At 35.9% G+C, this 18,993-nt stretch overlaps 1 protein-coding gene across 3 annotated transcripts in view; it reads left to right on the plus strand.

The window, feature by feature from the left end:
- The window catches only part of SOX6 (SRY-box transcription factor 6), a 248,981-nt gene that overhangs the window by 179,923 nt on the left and 50,065 nt on the right, over positions 1-18,993 (plus strand). For all 3 annotated transcript variants that reach the window (XM_086472314.1, XM_086472316.1, XM_086472315.1), the window contains 2 exons: positions 3,669-3,849; positions 6,732-6,922. In XM_086472314.1, coding sequence (XP_086328440.1) covers positions 3,669-3,849; positions 6,732-6,922 — 372 coding nt within the window. The remainder of the gene's footprint in view (positions 1-3,668; positions 3,850-6,731; positions 6,923-18,993) is intronic.

The following is an 18,993-nucleotide window of genomic DNA, read 5'->3' on the forward strand; positions in this document are numbered from 1 at the left end:
CTTCCAAAAATACCAGGCGTCCCTCTTCCTACCACAGGCAGCACAACAGATTCATCAGTAAAATGTGATATTTTCAAGATTTCAGTTTGTAATCTGGTAATGTGCATAAATGGCATTCATTTCATGAATTGTTTCACGTTGAACTTTTGGGTATCTTAAAATACGGTGCTAGCTTATATTGTTAGGGCAAGAGAGAGACTGTAGATCTTCTAATTATTTTACAAATGTCTAGCTGTACTTATTCGATGATTTTGGAAAAAGCCTCACATAAAAATAAGATGTAAGTCAGGACTCCAGGGAAAACATTGTGTCTCTGCAGATTGATTTGACTTTTGCTGATTTCACACAGCTGCTGACAACCGGGCTGCTCCTTGTTGGTTTTGCGCCACTGCTGAATGCTTGTGCCTGCTTATTCTCACTTGCTTGGAACCAGGCAGCTACAACATGGCATTTGCCAGCAGCTTGAAATGAACATCATGCACCCCTTGAAAGCTGTGGTGCAGCTAGTACCTTTAGGTGGAACTGGCTGGCTTTTACTGCTGTGTTCTCCTGTGGGTTGTTCTGGATTTCATGAGAACAGATATGCTCAGAAACCATTTACTTCAAATTGTAAAAAACCCACCAACATTTAGATGTTGTACCAGTGAATAATAGTGCTATAAATGCACAACTATTTAAATAGATCTAAAGAAGGCATGTAGTGACTTTGTGGAGAGAGGAAGAGAATGTGTTTTTTAGCTAGCTGCTCACACCTTACAGGCACACAGTCCTTAGTGTCAAATCAGCCTGGGAAGATTTTACTCACTTGAGGTGAGCGTTTCTTTTTTTATTATTTATTTTATTTTTTGACATGAGAGTAAAATATAATTCATTTTTTCATTATCATCAATCATTGTGGTAAAGTGTGGGTGAGTTGATATTTCTGCCTGGGCTGATAAATTTCCATGACACTTTTTTGCTAGGCTGAGAGTACTAATAAATAAAAACTATTCCATTATGGCCAGATCTAACATTTATTTAGCAAAGCTTTCACTTTACTTAACTGTAGACATGTATTAGTCTAATATTTCACCTCTTGTAATCCAATGCCAGGCTTGAGAGCAGTCAGTGAAATTTACCACATATGCAGAGTTTGGTATGGTCAATACAGAAGCCACCAAAAGCAAAGCCCGACTGTTTCAGCAAAGTTGCCGTAGTATAGTGATACCTAACACCAGTGGTTTATGGTATTGAGAATATACTACTGACTACTTTAATGTGAAAAAGTAATTTCATAAGGGAGTGAGCCAAATGGATCTACACCAAACCAAACCTTTACTATATGAGTAAAATTTTCCCTGGTTAAATTCAAGCACATATCTCCTTGAACCAGGGCCAATACCATTCCAGCTTTGTGGCCAGCTGAGTCCTATTACAGAATTGACCACATGCAAATTCTTGGGGGTTTCCCTACATAATTTAACTTGAATGGACTGAAATATGTTAATAAAAAAACCCCTTTTTAGTCTTATTTTTATTAAGCACACTATTGCTCTGAAGATATTAAAGATAAACTACAAGTCCTTCATGTGGACAAATACCAATGGCTAATGAAGAAATTAATTGTTAATATAAAAGCAGTACCTGTATGACGTCTTTGCAAATTGTTACCTTTCTAAGACAAGACAGTTTTGATGGTTGTGCATTGCTTTAAAAGTCCTTTATATTTTCTCTGGTTTAAAACAGTTGTTTGTATAAACTATATGCATTATTTATAGAACTAATGGAATTCTTTTACAGGAGTCAGATCTTTCAAAAACTAATGATAGGGGTTTTTTTAAGTGAGTGACCAAACTGTTTTCCAGCTTTTTGGTTGCCTCGCAGAAACGAGAATGCTGTCTGTTAAGTACAAACAAACAGGTTCTGGCTGTGGCTTTTTCACATGATTTTATCAGTACTAGGCAGAAAATTATTTAGAAATTGAACATGGTAGTGTAGATTCTTATGTGTACATGCTCACAGTGCCTAGTCTGGCAAACTTCATAGTCTGAAAGAGGCTCTGAACTTTCACAGAGATTTATTGAAGCTACTTTGTATATGTGCAAGGAAATAGCTTGCATGTAAACGTGGCCACAAAGCACAAGAATGGACTATGTCCCTTATACCTTTGTGTTTCTGCTTTCATTTGGACTCTGAACAGGTGTAGACAATTGTGCACCCTGCAAGCTCAAGAAGAATAAAAATGTCATGCAGTTTTATGGAAACAGTTTAAAACTGAGATATGATGACATTATAAATACCTGTTATATTTTCCTGTTTAATGCATTGTGTATGATCAGATGAACTTTGCAAAATCACCACTTACAGTAAGGAGAATGGAAAAGATGAGATAATGTAGTGTATTATTGTATTCTGACACATATTTCGAAGCTTTATGCTTAGAAAATCAGTGCAGTGTTTTAAAATATAGACGATATTCTCTTATAGCCAGCATAAGTCTGCTTTGGGCGTATTTTAAATGAGAGATCTGTCTTACTGGGCTCCTTAACTACAGAAAATCACTGTTTCACAATTTTCCAAGTGCTCTGTCTTGCTTAACATATTAAGCAAAAGGAACAAGCTCAGAGAATGGGAAGAAGGTTACATTGTGAATATCTATCCTGATCAAAGACATTAATTGTTTGAAGTCCACTTCCAAAAGTTAAGATATTTTGTAGATGGACTTTCCTATAGCACTGAAAAGAAGATATAAGTCAGAATTTCTTCCATAATTGCACATGAAATGTATCGAAAGATACAAAAGTGCTGACACTAGATTTACATATCCTTAAAAAATATTCCTTGTCTTTATGCAAATAAACATAAAGATACGCTAAAGGTTAAATGCAGCAGAAATAACTACAGAATACAGAAATAAGCAAGTATCAAACAAGAAGCAGAATAGCATTTATGTGATAAATCTGTCAAAAATACATTACACATTTGAATAATAAAATATTGTAAAATATACAAAATTAAATAGTGGAAAATAAAATATATTTTGAAATGAGTTTAGTACGCATTCATTACTGTAGTAAGTCAAGGAATTTGAATTCAGTGAAATTCTTCTTTTATGGAGGAACAGCATAGATTATTTTACTAAACAAAACATGCACTCTAAATAAGATGCATGGAATGTATAAGTTAGCAGCAGCATTAAATGTGGGCCAAAGAACTGTCAGGGTTTCCAAATGATTCTTTCATAGAAGTACTTCTGATTCCTTAGTTTCTAATACATTTAAAAATAAGCTACATAACTTATTTTTATAGTGCCAGGAACTTTTCAAATAGAACCAATGCAAAAGCACTACTGAGCTGCTGGAAATTTTAAATAATTCTTTGTAACTGCCCTAGGTTAATTTAGATCTCTGAAAACACATTAGGAAATTAAGCTGTAATGTGAGCTAATTCAAATTTTAATTTGGCAAAAAGAATGATCCAGCCGCATAGTTAATGTAAATAGAAGCATAACATGGAGAAATTAATGAGATTTCCTTTCGTTCAGTCTTAAAGGAGGCAGATAATTAGCTTCTTTTGTTATTATTGCTGGAGAATGTGGTATTGTCTTCGAGGTGTAAAGTAACTGCTGCTTGCAAAATAATGTGTTCATTTGTCTTTTCCTAATAATTATTTACATTAAACTCTTGTAGGATGAAGCAGCCCAGCCACTGAATCTTTCAGCCCGACCCAAAACAGCTGAACCTGTCAAATCCCCAACATCTCCAACACAGAACCTCTTCCCAGCTAGTAAAAGCAGTCCTGTGACAGTGACAAACAAGAGTGGCATCCCCAGCCCGCTCAGTGGATCTCTGGGAAGAGGATCCTCTTTAGGTAACTAACCTCTCCTGGGGAAAGGAGAGAACTGACAAGTTTTCTACATGAAATCTCAGCTTGAGCACACTTACTTCTGAATTAAATAGATATTTGGGCCTACATTTCTGTTTAAAATGGGGGGAAACAAATTGCAGGAACGATTTTCAAAGAACTCTCGAATGCCAAGCGTAACCAAAATGATGCAGCAATGATATGCATCTACAAAAAACACAGCAAATAAGTATATAACATAAGAAATATACATTCATACAAATATGTACACATAAGTAAATAGAGATGCATATATAAAATGTGTAAAAGAGGTTTGTATGAGTATCTTCCCCAAAGACATCAATTGGGTGTAGACATGGAAAGTTAACTTTTGAATTTTGACCTCTGGATTAAACAAACAAAAAAACATCTTTCTGTGCACCTAGAACCTGCCTGGATACTAGAGGTGCTCACATCTCGTGATTAGTGTACATGCGATGCAACACTGTAACGTGCCTTAAAATAAACAAGTTTTGAAGCACTTTGTTGAACCAGGGTTGGGGAACATTCAGTATCTCTGTGGTTTACAGTAAACCAGAAGCCAGGCAAGAAGGTAACTCCAAATGTGGTTTTCAGGTATTTAGCCCAAATATACCTTTAGTTTTATCCAGAACAGCATTCTAAAAGAAATCTAACCCTCTGCATTCTGGGTATTAAGTTCATCTTACAATGACCATATGAAGAATATATTCTTTTTTTTTAAAAAAAAAAAAAACAAAGACAGAAAGGCTTCAGTCCAGCCAGTTTATTTTACTATTTGTTCATTTTACTAAACATGTTTCTGTTATTTGTTCACCTGCCTGCCAAGATTTTGTTAATTCCTATGGTTGCATACAGGGAATTTTTGACCTCTGTTCAAGATCCTTTAATCAAGAAATAAAGCTTATTAAGTAATGAAATTTGATCTGAAACCTATGTGTGAAGACTACCTTAACTAGTCAAGAAACAGAATCAAGAGCTGCAAAGTGTAGATGATCAGCCCGAAAGTTCAAATAGAAAATTTTAACAGTGACTAAATACTTACTACAGACCACTTATTCACAATCTGTAGCTCAAGTATACTTGTAAAATATATAGAAACACTTGTGAATAATGAACAGATATGTTACATACATACATTAAATATATAAAAATTATGATTTGTTCCATTTCCAAAACACTTGGGAACATCATGATCTCTGAAAGATCCTTTCTGCAGCTAGCTAGATATTCTACCTGTCAATTTATTTCCAGCTATTGCTGCACTAACATTAGAAAATGACACATCAGTTTGAAGTCATAGACCATTCCAGAGAAATGGCTAGAGAAGAAATGCCTTTGGTGTGAATATTTTTTGTGTAAAGTCATAAAAACTTTTTCTCTCAATCCTCTTAAGTATGAAAGAAGGCAGGGAAACATTGTTAAATATCAGCAAGACATGTAGGAGCTTTTGCTCCATTTTTATGATAAATTTAGGTGATTGGGAGTCTAAGTCTCATTAAAAGTCATGCAAATATGGCTCCCAACTTACTTAGGTTCCAGAATCAGCTCAGCTCAGAATATTGGAAATTTTACCCAGCAAATGCAATGGTTGTTCTCTAATGTGTTACTTTTATTTTGGGTAAGGGTGCTTCATTCAGACAGAAAACATCACCGTCCCATCTAAAACATCACAGTTTGCGTTTCTTCTCATCTAGACCATAGTATTAAATCAACTGTTTTGTTCTGAGGATAAAGCATGAGAAACCCTCGATCTTACCCTTTTCTATTTTAAAAGCGTTCAGGGTCCTTTGAGATTGAGTTTTCTATATTTTATTCAGGTGAATGTCAATGAAGTCAAAAGAATATGGAAATTATCTTTGAAACAGAGTTCCAAGGGGGTTTGTTTGTTTGTTTGTTTCGTTGGTTTGGGTTTTTGGTTGGTTTTTTTTTTTTTTTTAATAGCAAACTGTAAGTAAGCACACAAATCTAACAAATTTGAGCTTTTATAAAAGACATTTTTTTTTGTCAGATGCACAGGTCATGCAAAAACTTTGGTCGCTCAAAATTTCCTAGCTAGAATGTATATACACAAGTGTATCCATGTGCTGTATAGAGGATACTCCCATGCAGGAACTGGTGAATCAAGTTAAAGCTTCATTATAGCAACGCAAAACAACCAGTCACCAAATAATTACTGTCTTTTGGTGTCAAATCAGAAACTGTATCTGGGGTACTCATCTTTACCTCTAGCATGCATTTTAAGATGCGATAGAAGTGTTATGTGTGAGTTTGATGCGTGTTTATAAGTTTCTCTTTCTGTCTGGAGTGGTAGAAAGCAAACTATTTTTACTCTACTAATTTAGACCTTTACACTAATGTTAAGATGATAACAACCTCTTTCCCCCAAATGTAATGTGGGTGCTCTTTCTGAAATTGAAAGCCAAATATCTGGAGTAAGGGTTCTCTCGATAAAGAAATTCTAAAAATTGACATAGACTTTCGTGGCCAAGTAAACAAGATTTCTTTCTCCTCCTTTGTTCATTTTATTTATTGTTATTAAAACTTCAAAGGCTTCCCACTTAAGCTTCAGAACACTGTTGTCTTAGACACATATTTAACTTTGAACTATGAGTCCATGAGTGTGCTCAGATACCTCCATATCAGACTATGCCAAAACCTCAGTGGTTGTATTTATAACAGCAAAAGAAGTGCACAGGTTTATCAATCACTTCTATAGATTAATTCAGCCTTCAAACAGACAACAATTGCCACTCCTCCTCTTTTTGCAGACATTAGTTGGGTGCAGCTCTAACAGTATGAGAGCTGAGTGCTTACCCCAGATTCCAATTTGGATAATTACCTAAACAAAGTGTGTTGTCTGTTTATAGATATCCTTTCCAGTCTTAATTCACCTGCCCTATTTGGGGACCAGGACACAGTAATGAAAGCCATTCAGGAGGCTCGAAAAATGAGAGAGCAGATCCAAAGGGAGCAGCAGCAGCAACAGCAGCCACATGGTGTTGATGGAAAACTGCCCTCCATGAATAACATGGGTCTAAACAACTGCAGGAATGAAAAGGTAATGTCTCCCTTTGCTACACAGTCTGTCATTCTTTCTTCTTTTCCATGCAAATATCTTCTTATTTTGATATAAAATTTCTTTTTAGAGCTTTTAGCCATCTCTGATTTCACGTTAAATATGCCTTGTCACTTCACAGTGCTTTGCTACAAACCTCTCTACGTTTACATGACAGCATTCGAAAAACCCAGTCCTGTGTGCTCCTGTGATTAAGCTGTAAGCATGCGTATTGAAATGTGGGAAATGAATTGGTTGAAGCTACCGTTGTTTGTGGTCACTAGCTTTTGAATTGTGCTTTTGAGAATGATCAGATTGATAAATATGGCAGAAAGGCCAGCTAAGTACTGGCATGGTCGAGTATTGCAATAGCATTGTAATGCATCTGAGCGTGCTTGAATCTGTGACTTGGATGCAACAAGGTGTTTAGGCTCAGAACTATGCTTTTGGCTCTTAGTTTCAGTGGGAAATTAGAGATCAAAGTTCTTTGTTGAATTTTGGCTGTAGTTTCCAAACACTGAAATGAAATGGGCCACTAGAATAAAACGGTAAATGAGAGAAAGCGGTGAGAGAATGTGACCAGCATTGGCCTGAGCAGGACATGATTCAGTTTACAAAATAGCAAGCTGGGATCATAACCGAAAGGTGAGGAACAATTTCTATCATGCACACTTTAAGGACTTCTCAGAGGACAAAGAAGTATCTTGGAAAATTCTTTGTATCTGTGTTGTCCTGCTCTGTGGCCTTTCCAAGGTCTACAAGACCTGCTCCAGGAGCAGGTCTCTGTGTGTATAACAGAGCCAGTGAACACTGAATCAGGTAATTGGCTGCTAGGCTATAAGTCAGCCCTTTTGATGAAGAGTGTTTCTCTGTTAGCTTCCCTAGAGGTGGCTTATGCTGCAAAAAATACAGCACACAGGTTATTTTTCACCACTGACACAAAATCAGTTATATAGCACAATACTTATTCCAGTTAACTAGAAACGGAGAAATGTTATTCTAGTAATCACTATGGCATTGGCAAATAGGAACAGTTATGATGCAATTTAGTAAAGAATGAAAAGAAAAATGACACATTCCTTAGCCTGTAAAGCCACTAGTGTTTCAGACTATGTGCTGAAAAAAAAAAAAATTCGAAAAAAAGGGAAGCTTTCAATGCCTACAATTCATTAATGAAAATTCCATGATATATCTGTGTATTAGAGGGTAGGTTCTTTGTGTCTTGGGAGAGGGAGGGAAGATTATATTATACTCAGATTAACAAGAATTTTTAGTCCAGGTTGATTATAAGACTCAGCAGAATATTAACTGTATCTTAAACTGAGAATTTGATGATGCTGTGATCTTTTCTCAATCCACAAGGGAATACTCTGTAAGTGGATTGTAGCAAGGCATGGAAAGGCAAAGAAATGTTGTAAACAGACCCATCAAAGACTGATACATATCTTTTAATCTACATTTTATATTTTTGCTTGATAGGTTCTTTACAGTACTCAAAACAGGAGAAAGACTCAGTGTCTAGTAAAAAGAATTGTTAAACTTACCTCACAGGATTAACAGTGCTTTGACAAGTCAAATTCAGAGGCTAGTAATTATTTATTTCTGCTAGTGTTAGTTTAAATGTCAGCACTGAAAACCTCATTTAATGCAGATTGATACTATGAAAAAATATAGAAATTAATAAGCGATCAAGCAGGCCATATTCAGACAACACGAATTGTAAAGTCAGTGTTTGTCTTAACTAACTAAAAGATAGGGAACTAAAGTCCAAGTTATAAAAATAAAATAAATGTCACACCTATGATCAGTATTAAGAGTTTATAAAATTATGCTTATTAAAAAATATATTTTATGGGTTTCAGTGGCTTGACATTTAAAAATATCTAATACACTATAAGGTCTATTAAAAGAATTCTTAACATTTGATTTGACTTTGAAAAGTAAGTATAAAAATGGCATCCACTTATTTATCAGGCCTGCTCCCTGAATATTTTCAGTACTATGTTTACATCTTGTATTTGATATAACAAGTTTCTATTTTGTCTTTCACCTTTTAAAGCAGAGTCAATAAATATTTCTGTGAATAATCTGAAATTTCTTTTTTTTTTTTTGTGCTGATTACTAGCAATACGCAGATTGATGTACAGCTTCCAGATTGAGGTTATACATCAGGCAGTCAGAGGAAAAATTTTTTTTTTACTTGCAAATATAGCAGAGTCAATTGGAACTCTAACAAATATAAACAACATCATTCTGAAATGCCATCTTTTATGGGGAGACTTCATGGTAGCACTTGCAACTTTTAAAACCTAAGAATAAAAGAGCAGCAAGGAAATCTGTTGTTAAATCTCTCGGTGCCCTTACATAATCCTGCTGGGTTTATTTGTTGTAGTGTGTACTATAGAGTGAACCACTAAGGCAGGAAAAAGTTGTAATATGTACTCTCGTTTTAACTTTGGTATGCCAGTCTGTTATCCTCGCTCTGCAGATGCAAGAAAAGACAGGGTTTACAAAAGAATGGGATATAAATTAGTCATTTTAAATTATGATATATCCCCACTCTCTAGCCTAAAGAAAATAAAAGAATTAAGTCAGTCATGAATACTAAGGGAATGTATTTATATTTTATAGCAAGTATAAAATACATTAAACCCAGAAGCATCCTTCGCACAAACAGAATTCTGGAATACTCTTCTTTTCCCCCTTTACCCTCTGCTTTTCAAATTTTACATTATATTTCTTTTACTCTAAAAATAATGGGCAGTACGATCAAAATGCGGGGGGGTGAGGCACGGGGGATGATAGATCATTTCAATTAGAAAAAAATAATTTTGAAATAGTTGTCTGCCAAGAAGGTTGTGTGTAGTTTCTGTCATAATCCCAGTGAAGCTTTGATAACATAGTTGCAATTTTGGATTGGATTCTTTTGAAGAATCAGGACCCTATGTTTTCAGGACCAAATTTTCAGAAATTTGCTTCAGGTAATTAGACTTGTATAAATGAGTAGCTAGAAGCCGGCACCAGAAAAAGATGACAAATTAATTGCCTGCAGCTGGTTTAAAAAAAAGCTATTGAGTTCTGGTCAGCTACTGGTCTTCAAGTTCAGATAGCTGGTAATAGTTTGTTGTGCAAATGATTGCGCTTACAAAATTATGTACGTAGCTTCAAAGCCTGGGCTTAGGCCTTTTTGAAAATGTGTCATTTAAATCTCAGAAAGCTTTGTATTTGGTTAGAGACACAGAATTGAAAATTGCCTCTGTTCATATTCTGCTGTTCAAAAAAAATCTCCTACAAAGCTTTAAAAGTGCTCACAGAGATTCACTCATCAGAAAGAGCAAAAAAAAAACCATGCAGCATCTGGCACAGTCCAACTTTGTCATTTGCTAAAAAAGTTAGGCTATACTTTTGAGATTATACCATTCTATGGACATCTACAGTTATGGAGTTATTTCAGTTTGTTTACTGTTGTGGGTTAGGGAAGGCAGGTAAGAACCATGCTGCTGCTTGCTTGCTCCCCTCCAGTGGGAAAGGAAAGAGAATCAGAAGGGTAAAAGTGTGAAAACTTATGGGTTGAGACAGTTTAATAGGTAAAGCGAAAGCTGCACATGCAAGCAAAGCAAAACCAGGAATTCATTCGCCCCTTCCCATCGGCAGGCAGGTGATCAGCCATCTCCAGGAAAGCAGGGCTCCACCGTGTATAACGGTGACTTGGGCAGACAAATACCAAAATTCCAAATGTTTCCCCTTCCTCCTCCTTCCCCCAGCTTTTATTGCTGAGCACAGTGTCACACGGTATGGAGTATCCCCCTGGTCGGTTGCGGTCAGCTGGCCTGCCTGTATCCCCTCCCAATTACTTGTGCACCCCCAGCCTACTTACTGGCGGGCCAGCATAAGAAACAGAAAAGGCCTTGGTGCTGTAGTAGCACTGTTCAGCAACAGCTAAAGCATCCTTGTGCTGTCAGCACTGTTTGGGTCACAAATCCAAAGCTCAGCACCATGTGAGCTAAAACTAACTCTGTCCGAGCCAAAACCAGTACAGTGTGCGCAGGGCAAAAAGTCATTACAGCAGAGTTGACTTTTTCTGCTCTACCTGGTGCTGATCAGTGTAGTCTGACAGAGGAAAGGGAAGAAGTAGCTATGTCAGTGGGTTCACAGAGTAAAGAGAAAAACTGGGGAAGGGGAGAGAATTAGGAAAATCCATAAAATAGGCTACAGAGCTCTTTCCATGTGTAATAAGTAAAAGTAAAATCATACAAATATTGTCTTTGTTCAGAGGCTATGACTTTTCCAGTCAAGCCATGTTTACCCTCAACAAAAAAAGAGCACTTAAACAAAATTTGCATTGCTAGAGCTACTTGTATTTATTTTAGTATTTCGAACTAGCATGATTGATTAGAAGATTTGCTTTGATTTAAGGCCTTAAATTAACCTGAAAATGCTATATTATTTATAAGATAACTGACATTATTTTTAAAAGGACCAGATCCTACTTTTTGTGCATAAAGCTTGAAAACACTGACAAAAAAATTTCAGAAAATCTTTGTAGAAAAAAAATAGAGGCAGAAATGTGTTAATTTCATTGGAGAAAAATATATGAAGTCAAGATAAAACATATACCTAATTAATAATCACAACATAACTGCTAGACCCAAGAATATACCCCCACCTCCCCATTTACTTACCCACAAAGCATATTCATTGAGATCTGAGAGGAAGCAGAATTTAATATAACATTTTAATGTTTATATTCCATTCCCACTCTTTTGTAGATTTTCAGGCAAATGTGTATTTGCAGTAGAAAACCAGAATTAGACCCCAAAATAAATGACATGAGTCATCGCCTACTTCCTGGGAATTATGGTACTTTAGCACCTCTTATAATGAGCCTTTTATTCCTTTCTTATTTCTAAATCAAAGTTTTACAAGTTGAATCCACATCTTTTATCCTAATATAGACCGCAGTTTGTATGCAAAATTTGTACATTCTTAAAAATGTATATTATTTACCCTTGGAGATGTTACAGTCTACTGATCAAATCCATCTTTAGGCACTTGGATCTGACTTGATAAGCCATAACGACCCCTTTGGAGTTGTTATGGTCTGCTGTATTTAGGGACTGTTAAATATGTGGATTATTGACACAATAGAGTGTAACAACTCCTCTGGAGCTGTTACGCTTCATCATTTAGATGAAGCTACTGCACATGCGTACAAACTTTGCCTGATAAAAACACTTCAGGAAGTCTTTGTAGGAAAAGTTACTAGTCACGCATAATCTCCTTTTGACTGCCTGCAGCCCTGCAATGACTCCATCGTTGTATTGCTTTTTTCTAAATGCAAGCAGCACTGGATTGTGTTGCCTAGAGTTTCTTATATTTTCTTTTTTTACTTTAGTTTCTTATAGAAGCATATTTGTAACTAGTAAATAAGAGGTCAATGCTTATTGTCTGCTGGGAGACATAACAGAAACTGTATGCATTTCCAGTTGGGTTCTTATTTCTGTTGGTTAAATCTTCGTTCTATTTGTAATTAAAGGGCATATACCTCATAACTAAGCCAAAAAAAATGGATAGCAATATCAACAGCAAATGACTAGTTTTGCAAAATTGTTACATTTATTATGGTATTGCCTCAATAGTCATTGTACCAAGTTCTGTTCTCACTGCAAATTAAGGAAGGTCCTGCCCCACATAGCTTACACTTAGGTATAATTTAATTTAAGTTTTAAGTAGAAAATCTGGAACTTTATATAGAGAAAAAAGACAGACACTGATTTACTTAAGGAACTGTAAGTGTAGTGTCACTTTCTCGCAAGAATATAGGCAATTTGTTCATCTCAGTGCAAGTGTATTCCACCTGTCTAATGAAGAATCTGATTTCCACAAAGAGACACTGCAACTGTGAAACTGTTTTTCCTGAATACGTCATTCTGCTCAGTTGACAAACCTTTCCCTGGGGAGTTTCTGAGATGTAGAAGGACACGTTGCATACAGGCAACCTCCTTACAGTTCCATCATTTTATAACAGATAAATGACTTGTCTAAGTTAAATGCCCCGGAATAGGCAAAAGTTTCAAATACAAATCCCAGCAGTCCTCATAATTCACACAAAACACATGTCCTTTATACCTTACTGTGAATTTGGCCAATTTAGTAATCTGCTTCTGGCTGTACATAATATATGTAAGCAACGATATTTTATATTTGATGTTCAAAGTTAGCTTCCTAAGGCCATATTTGGGCACTAGTATTTCAATCTAAAAACCCTTTATTTTTTTTTTCAAAAAGGGAAATAAATACAAAAATATTTCATTCCAAAATTTTTTGAAACTGCAATAATTTTGCAATTTCCATTTTAAGCTTAGGGCTTATCCTAGCTACACAAAAAAAAGTGCCTTCATTTTATATCAACTGTAATATTTCCTTAACAATTTTGAAAGAAAAATAGTGACTCAAGTAAAAATTTTCTAAAGTAGCTTCTGTGCAGGAGCCTAAGTCCCACTGAACCAGCTCTGAAAATTTTACCCCAAGGCAGGCAAGCAGATTTGTGACTGCATATACAGTAACAGTGTATTTTCAGTGAAATTCAGCAGTTTTGCATCCTTCTCCAGCACTTTTTTACGATAATTTGGACAATTCAGAATTTCAGCTGATGTAATACTGCCCCCTTTTATTAGAACTGGAAAACATGCTGGACTTCAAACATTTAGTTTTGTAGCTGGAGAAATTCTGTTTATTTAGGCTGTTGCTTCCAATATTTGAAATTGCGTGACAGGATAAGATAAAGCATGAAATCAGTACAAGCTTATAACAATGAATGGGGGGGGGGGGGGACGGGTGGGGAAGTAGTGATTCCAAGCAACATTTTTGCAGGTTGCATTGTATGTGATATGGCTGGACTTCCTCAGCAGCATATCACTCCAGGGAATTCCCTGCTATTTTTTGAAGAAATTCAAGGTGCTGATGATTTTTGATTTTGTATGAATGTCATTGTAATATGAGCTTGCGTTGGTTTTCTAAATCAGTGTATTTATAGGATAACAGTAGGGCACAGCAAGCATTTTCTTTTTTTTTTCTTCCTTTTTTTCTTTCTGTTCTGAGGTCTCATCAGAGTTAGATGCATCTTTGAATAGCTGAATGATTTTAATATCTACCAGACACGGAGAAGAGTTGCAGTGAATTTATCTTAACAATTAGAATTTTAAAATATAATTTGAAATTAAATTCAAAGCAGAGCATCTTGGAAAAAAAGAAATCAATCCCTGGGTCTCCAACTATATCTTTTAAAGAGAAATGTTTCCATAATAAACAACAAAGGAAAAAAAAATTATCTGACTTTCAACATAACCCTGAAGCCTGTACTATATCACTAGCTTTTGTAGATACCACAGGAAATAAAATCAGGCTTAGAAATTGTACCCGTACTTAAAGAAATGTTTTATCTGATCTCTGTGTATTTAGTGAGGAAGGTGATGGAGGTTGTAACTGCACATGCACAGAGGGGTCAAATACAGCCATAACACTGGTACTCAGGTTATAAGAGTTATGGGAGGAAAATACCATTGCTAACATTAGCCTCTGTAGAAGAACATAGCTCCATTATCAAGGCCAGGTTTATAATGGGAACCAGGTGCAGAAGGCTGTGGGTATGAAATCTTGTCAAGTCTGTTCCTCAAACTCAAGAGATAGAAATACTAAAGCTGCTCATGAAACATTAACTTTCTGTCTGTACGTAGCATATGATTCAGCCTTTAATTGATCACATGCTATTGCTCAAATACTACTATTTACACCTAAATATTCATACTCATGCCTACCAATATACCTACGAATATTTTTTTCAGATTTACTTTGTACACTATGTATAGAAAGACATACAAATAATGTATTTGAAATTTACACATTAAAAATACATGTTCACTGAAACTGTGGAACTGACAGTGAAAAGACTAAAAGAAACAGTGCAAAATCTCTGGCATATGTAGGTCATCTAAATTTACAGATAAGTTAGCTTTGGCGCCAGCTTACTATGGATCCAGTTTTGCACCTATGGAATTAATTGTTCTGCAGACCTTTGTGTTTAAGTGTTTTGCTCAACTGCTTTACTTTCCAAATTTGTATTGATAATGCTGGTAGTTCGTGCATTTCTGTTCCAATATATTAGCTGTGTAGAGGCTGATTAAAATAAAATCTGAATTATTTGTCTATTGATTAAATTATCATAATCAATTAATTAAGTGAAAAATATGCAATCTTTCCAAAGTATAAATCATGGAAACTTTATTGGACTGCAAATTAAAAAAAAGTCTGACTAGTTCAATTATGATGTACATATGTCAGGAATTAAAAGAAAATGCACCTAAGCACAAAGAACCTATTTGAAACATCATTATTTGAACAATTATATACACATATTGTCCAGGTGTGTATGTGTATATATATACACACACACTGTAGAGTAAAGAAATTTCCCATATCAGATGAAGTTTTAAAGTTTTTCATGCTTCCAGTTCAATCACAACAGCACTTGACAATAAAATATTATTTTCAGGAAAGAAACCAGCACACTCTTTTGGTATTAATAGCTATTTTTGCATTTGACTGTTGGCTACTAGAATTTTTGCCACTGCCTGTGCTTAATAGTATGCTTGTATGGTCGCTGAGCACAACTATGGTTTTATATTTCTGTTGTCAGGACTACTTGAAGGGGTTGCCTAGCTGCAGGTTTTAGACCTCATTAATAATGGTGGTGATGATGATAATAATAATAATGGGATTTGGCCCCTTTCTTCTGTTGCCTTACAGCTCCAGAAAATACGCTAAATACACTGCTTTTTCACTCACATGGGGTATTTCCTGTGAAAAGGTTAAAAGCTTTGCCCTGTTTTGGTCTTCCTGAAATCTTGGAGCAACAGAAAATCCCAAAGGAACAGAATTAGATTAAAATGGGTCCTGAGGGTGAACGTTGAAAAATTTGCACAAACCAACAAGGATAATTTTTCCCAAAGGATGATGTTCTGCCGTAAAGGATAGTGTCTTTGTGATGACAGTAACAGCATAATGATTGTATCTTTTTACATACAATACATTTCCCAAGCTACTGAGGAGACTTTGCAGATATATACTGAAATGTATTCTGTGTTTTTATTATGCTTCTCCACAAAACAATAAAGATAGGTTGAAAATTATTGTTAGAAAATAACTTTGCTAAGGCAGGAATATATTCATTGATTTCAGCTGTGGATCAGAATGGCAGCTGCAGAATCCTATAGTATCACTTCTTCAATTGTCCTGAGAACTACAGAATATATTTGCATGTTGTTTTACACTTAGATACAAGCAGGGACATCCACAAAAGTTACTGCTGTTTATTTCCAAGCTCTGTGTGATCCTCTAAGTAAATTCACAACACCAAAGGCATTGCCAATATAACTCTCTCAACTGCGGTAGATTAAGTACAGCAAGGATAAATTGGGATTACTTTCTCTGATACTTCATTACTTTCCAAAATTAAAAATGTCTCCTGTTTCTCAAGTATCATTAGGCTACATCAATAGGTATGATAAATTGAAATACACTCCCTGTTGTTGAAGGATATTTACTTAGCTGCCTGTTTGTTGGATTAAACACTACTTTGTGCTGTCTTAACTCTTTTGTTTCAAACAAAAGAATAAGCGTGCTAGCAGGTAAAAATATCTTCTTTCATCTCATGAAAAGACTTGAGCAAATAATGCAAACCGATATTTGCAAATGTTTGTTTGAAATGTGATTAATGGAGTTTGACCGTGCTTATTCCTCGCTTTGTTTTCTTTTCACAAATATTCATGCAAACGGAGTTTTATTTCTATGGGTGTATTTGCATATGAACATGGACATTTGTGCCCAATTAGGCATTCGCTGTTTATGTCCAAATTGCTCACCCCCTGTTCTTAAAAAACGGAGGCTTTGATGCAGCACCGACTTCGAATTCCATGCTGACCAAATGAGGAACGCAGTATCAGAGAGCTCTTCCAGCCCCTGATACAGTGTCAATGCTAATTATAGAACTTTACAGCAGCTCTGTGAACTCTGCAGCAATTTAATCTAGGGGTCCTGCAGGCCTTGCTGCACTATGTCTTACCACTGCTATCTTTTTCCTACCAATGGTATCCCAGAGGCAGGTTCATCGTTTTTTCTGAGGTGTTGAAGCTAATGGATGCAGGAGTTGATAGATAGAAGTAAAGGCTTTTCACTACCTGGGAGGTCTTTCAGCTGAGAGAATTCCCAGTTGCTTTTTCATGTATTTTAAGGCAATGTTGCAATACTTATCACCAAGTCAGGCATTGAAAACAATATAATTTGTCTTAGGTGACCAACTACAGCATAAATCACAAGCAGAAAACTATTGAGCATTTAAGTGCATAGTTCATGCATAACTCAAAAGTTAGGTTTTTATAACACTGACACGTTACTCATACATGTATAGAAATTGCTGATCCTCCAGGGCTAGTTTGAAAAGATAAGAAAGACTATATGTGTTGGATAAATTGTTCACTGCACATAGCTTGTCCATCTGTAGTCACATAATACTAACTCCATAAACAGGTCTATCTCAATTGGAAATGTGTAACAGGGTAATAAATGATATTCAACATCAGATTACTCGTACTAAAATCATGTTCAAGTCATAGTAAGCTTTTATAACACTACTTAAAACCTAAAGTATGCCTAACCCACAAGCTGAAATTGCCCAGCTTACATCCTGAAAATCTACAGACAACATTAATTTCCCAGTATTTCACTTTTATGCCTGTGGCCTCTAACATGTTGCAAATGCTTCTATAAGAAAGGCTGGAAAAACATATCAAATTTCTGTTCTCTTCCACTTGCTGACATTCATTAACTGAGGGAGAACATTGAGACAAGGTTTTGGAAAGATCCCCTCTTCACCTGCACCCGTCCCAAAGCAGTTTATTAAACACCAGTAAGAGAAGTGGACACTTGTGGCTTAATGTCAGATCCGTGGTGATCAGTAGCTTGATGCATGCTTTCACTATCTTGCCAAAGGCTTCTTGAGATAGCAAGCAGTGGATGCATTCTTATCTCAGTGCCATTTTCTTTGCATCCTTGAGTTCAATTGCTAACTGACAATTTCATTCTATGACTCCTATTCAGATGAGCTACCTTTTTATATATATACAGGTTCTTGCTTGGTGCATCCTACTTTTACATCCTTGTTCCCTTCCACTTCTAAAGCATAGGAACACTCTTTGCTGTATTTTGGATGCCAGTATGAGTAGAAGCCATCACTGGGAGGATGTGCATTAGAACTGTACACAAAGTGAGTCACTAACACATCATGTACTATAAAACTTCTTGGTCTGTCAAGGGTTCAGCAGGTTGCCAAAACATATTCAGTTGCCAGCTCCTTGCCAGAATTCTGTTCCTCACCTGAAGCCACTCAAGCTCTTTGAAATCTCATAAGATTAGGTTGTATGGCTGCAGTCTTCCTCCCAAGGGATTCCCCTTTATCAAGGGATTACCTGCATGACCTTTGCATAACTCCTGTGTTTTATTCTTCAGTATCACACTACAGATCACACTACATCATGACAAATGTCTCACTGATGAAGTGTACATCAACTCTTTATTTCCTTTCAGAAATAACCCCGAACTAACAAATACAAGAAAGATAATTCTCCTGCAAATTTTTGCTCCTAACCTTTTTCACCCAGGGTTTATTTTTTTCTCTTTTTTTGCAAAGAATGGACTGAGTTGATATTCACAGTTATAGACTGTCAACGTATAGACCAGGATGCCTATCAGTCCTTTGCACTAAATAGCATGCTCTGCTATGCAGGATTTCCGTTCCCTTCAGCCATCCTTCCATAGTTTATCAGTATTTACTCACTACTATAGGCAGGCAAAATGAACTGCAACATGGGAAATTTTTAGTAAATGTGTGAGTTACCCTATGAGGGAAGGAGATGAAGTATACTACTTGCTTGGCTTATCAAATGATTTTACTTTTTCTCCATCCATGCCATGTTACTGTAGCTACCTGGAAATATGTGTTATGAGAACATAAAGAATCC

The sequence above is a fragment of the Leptosomus discolor genome, chromosome 12 (assembly GCF_034619465.1).
Source record: "Leptosomus discolor isolate bLepDis1 chromosome 12, bLepDis1.hap2, whole genome shotgun sequence".
In the NCBI taxonomy this organism is placed as follows: domain Eukaryota; kingdom Metazoa; phylum Chordata; class Aves; order Leptosomiformes; family Leptosomidae; genus Leptosomus; species Leptosomus discolor.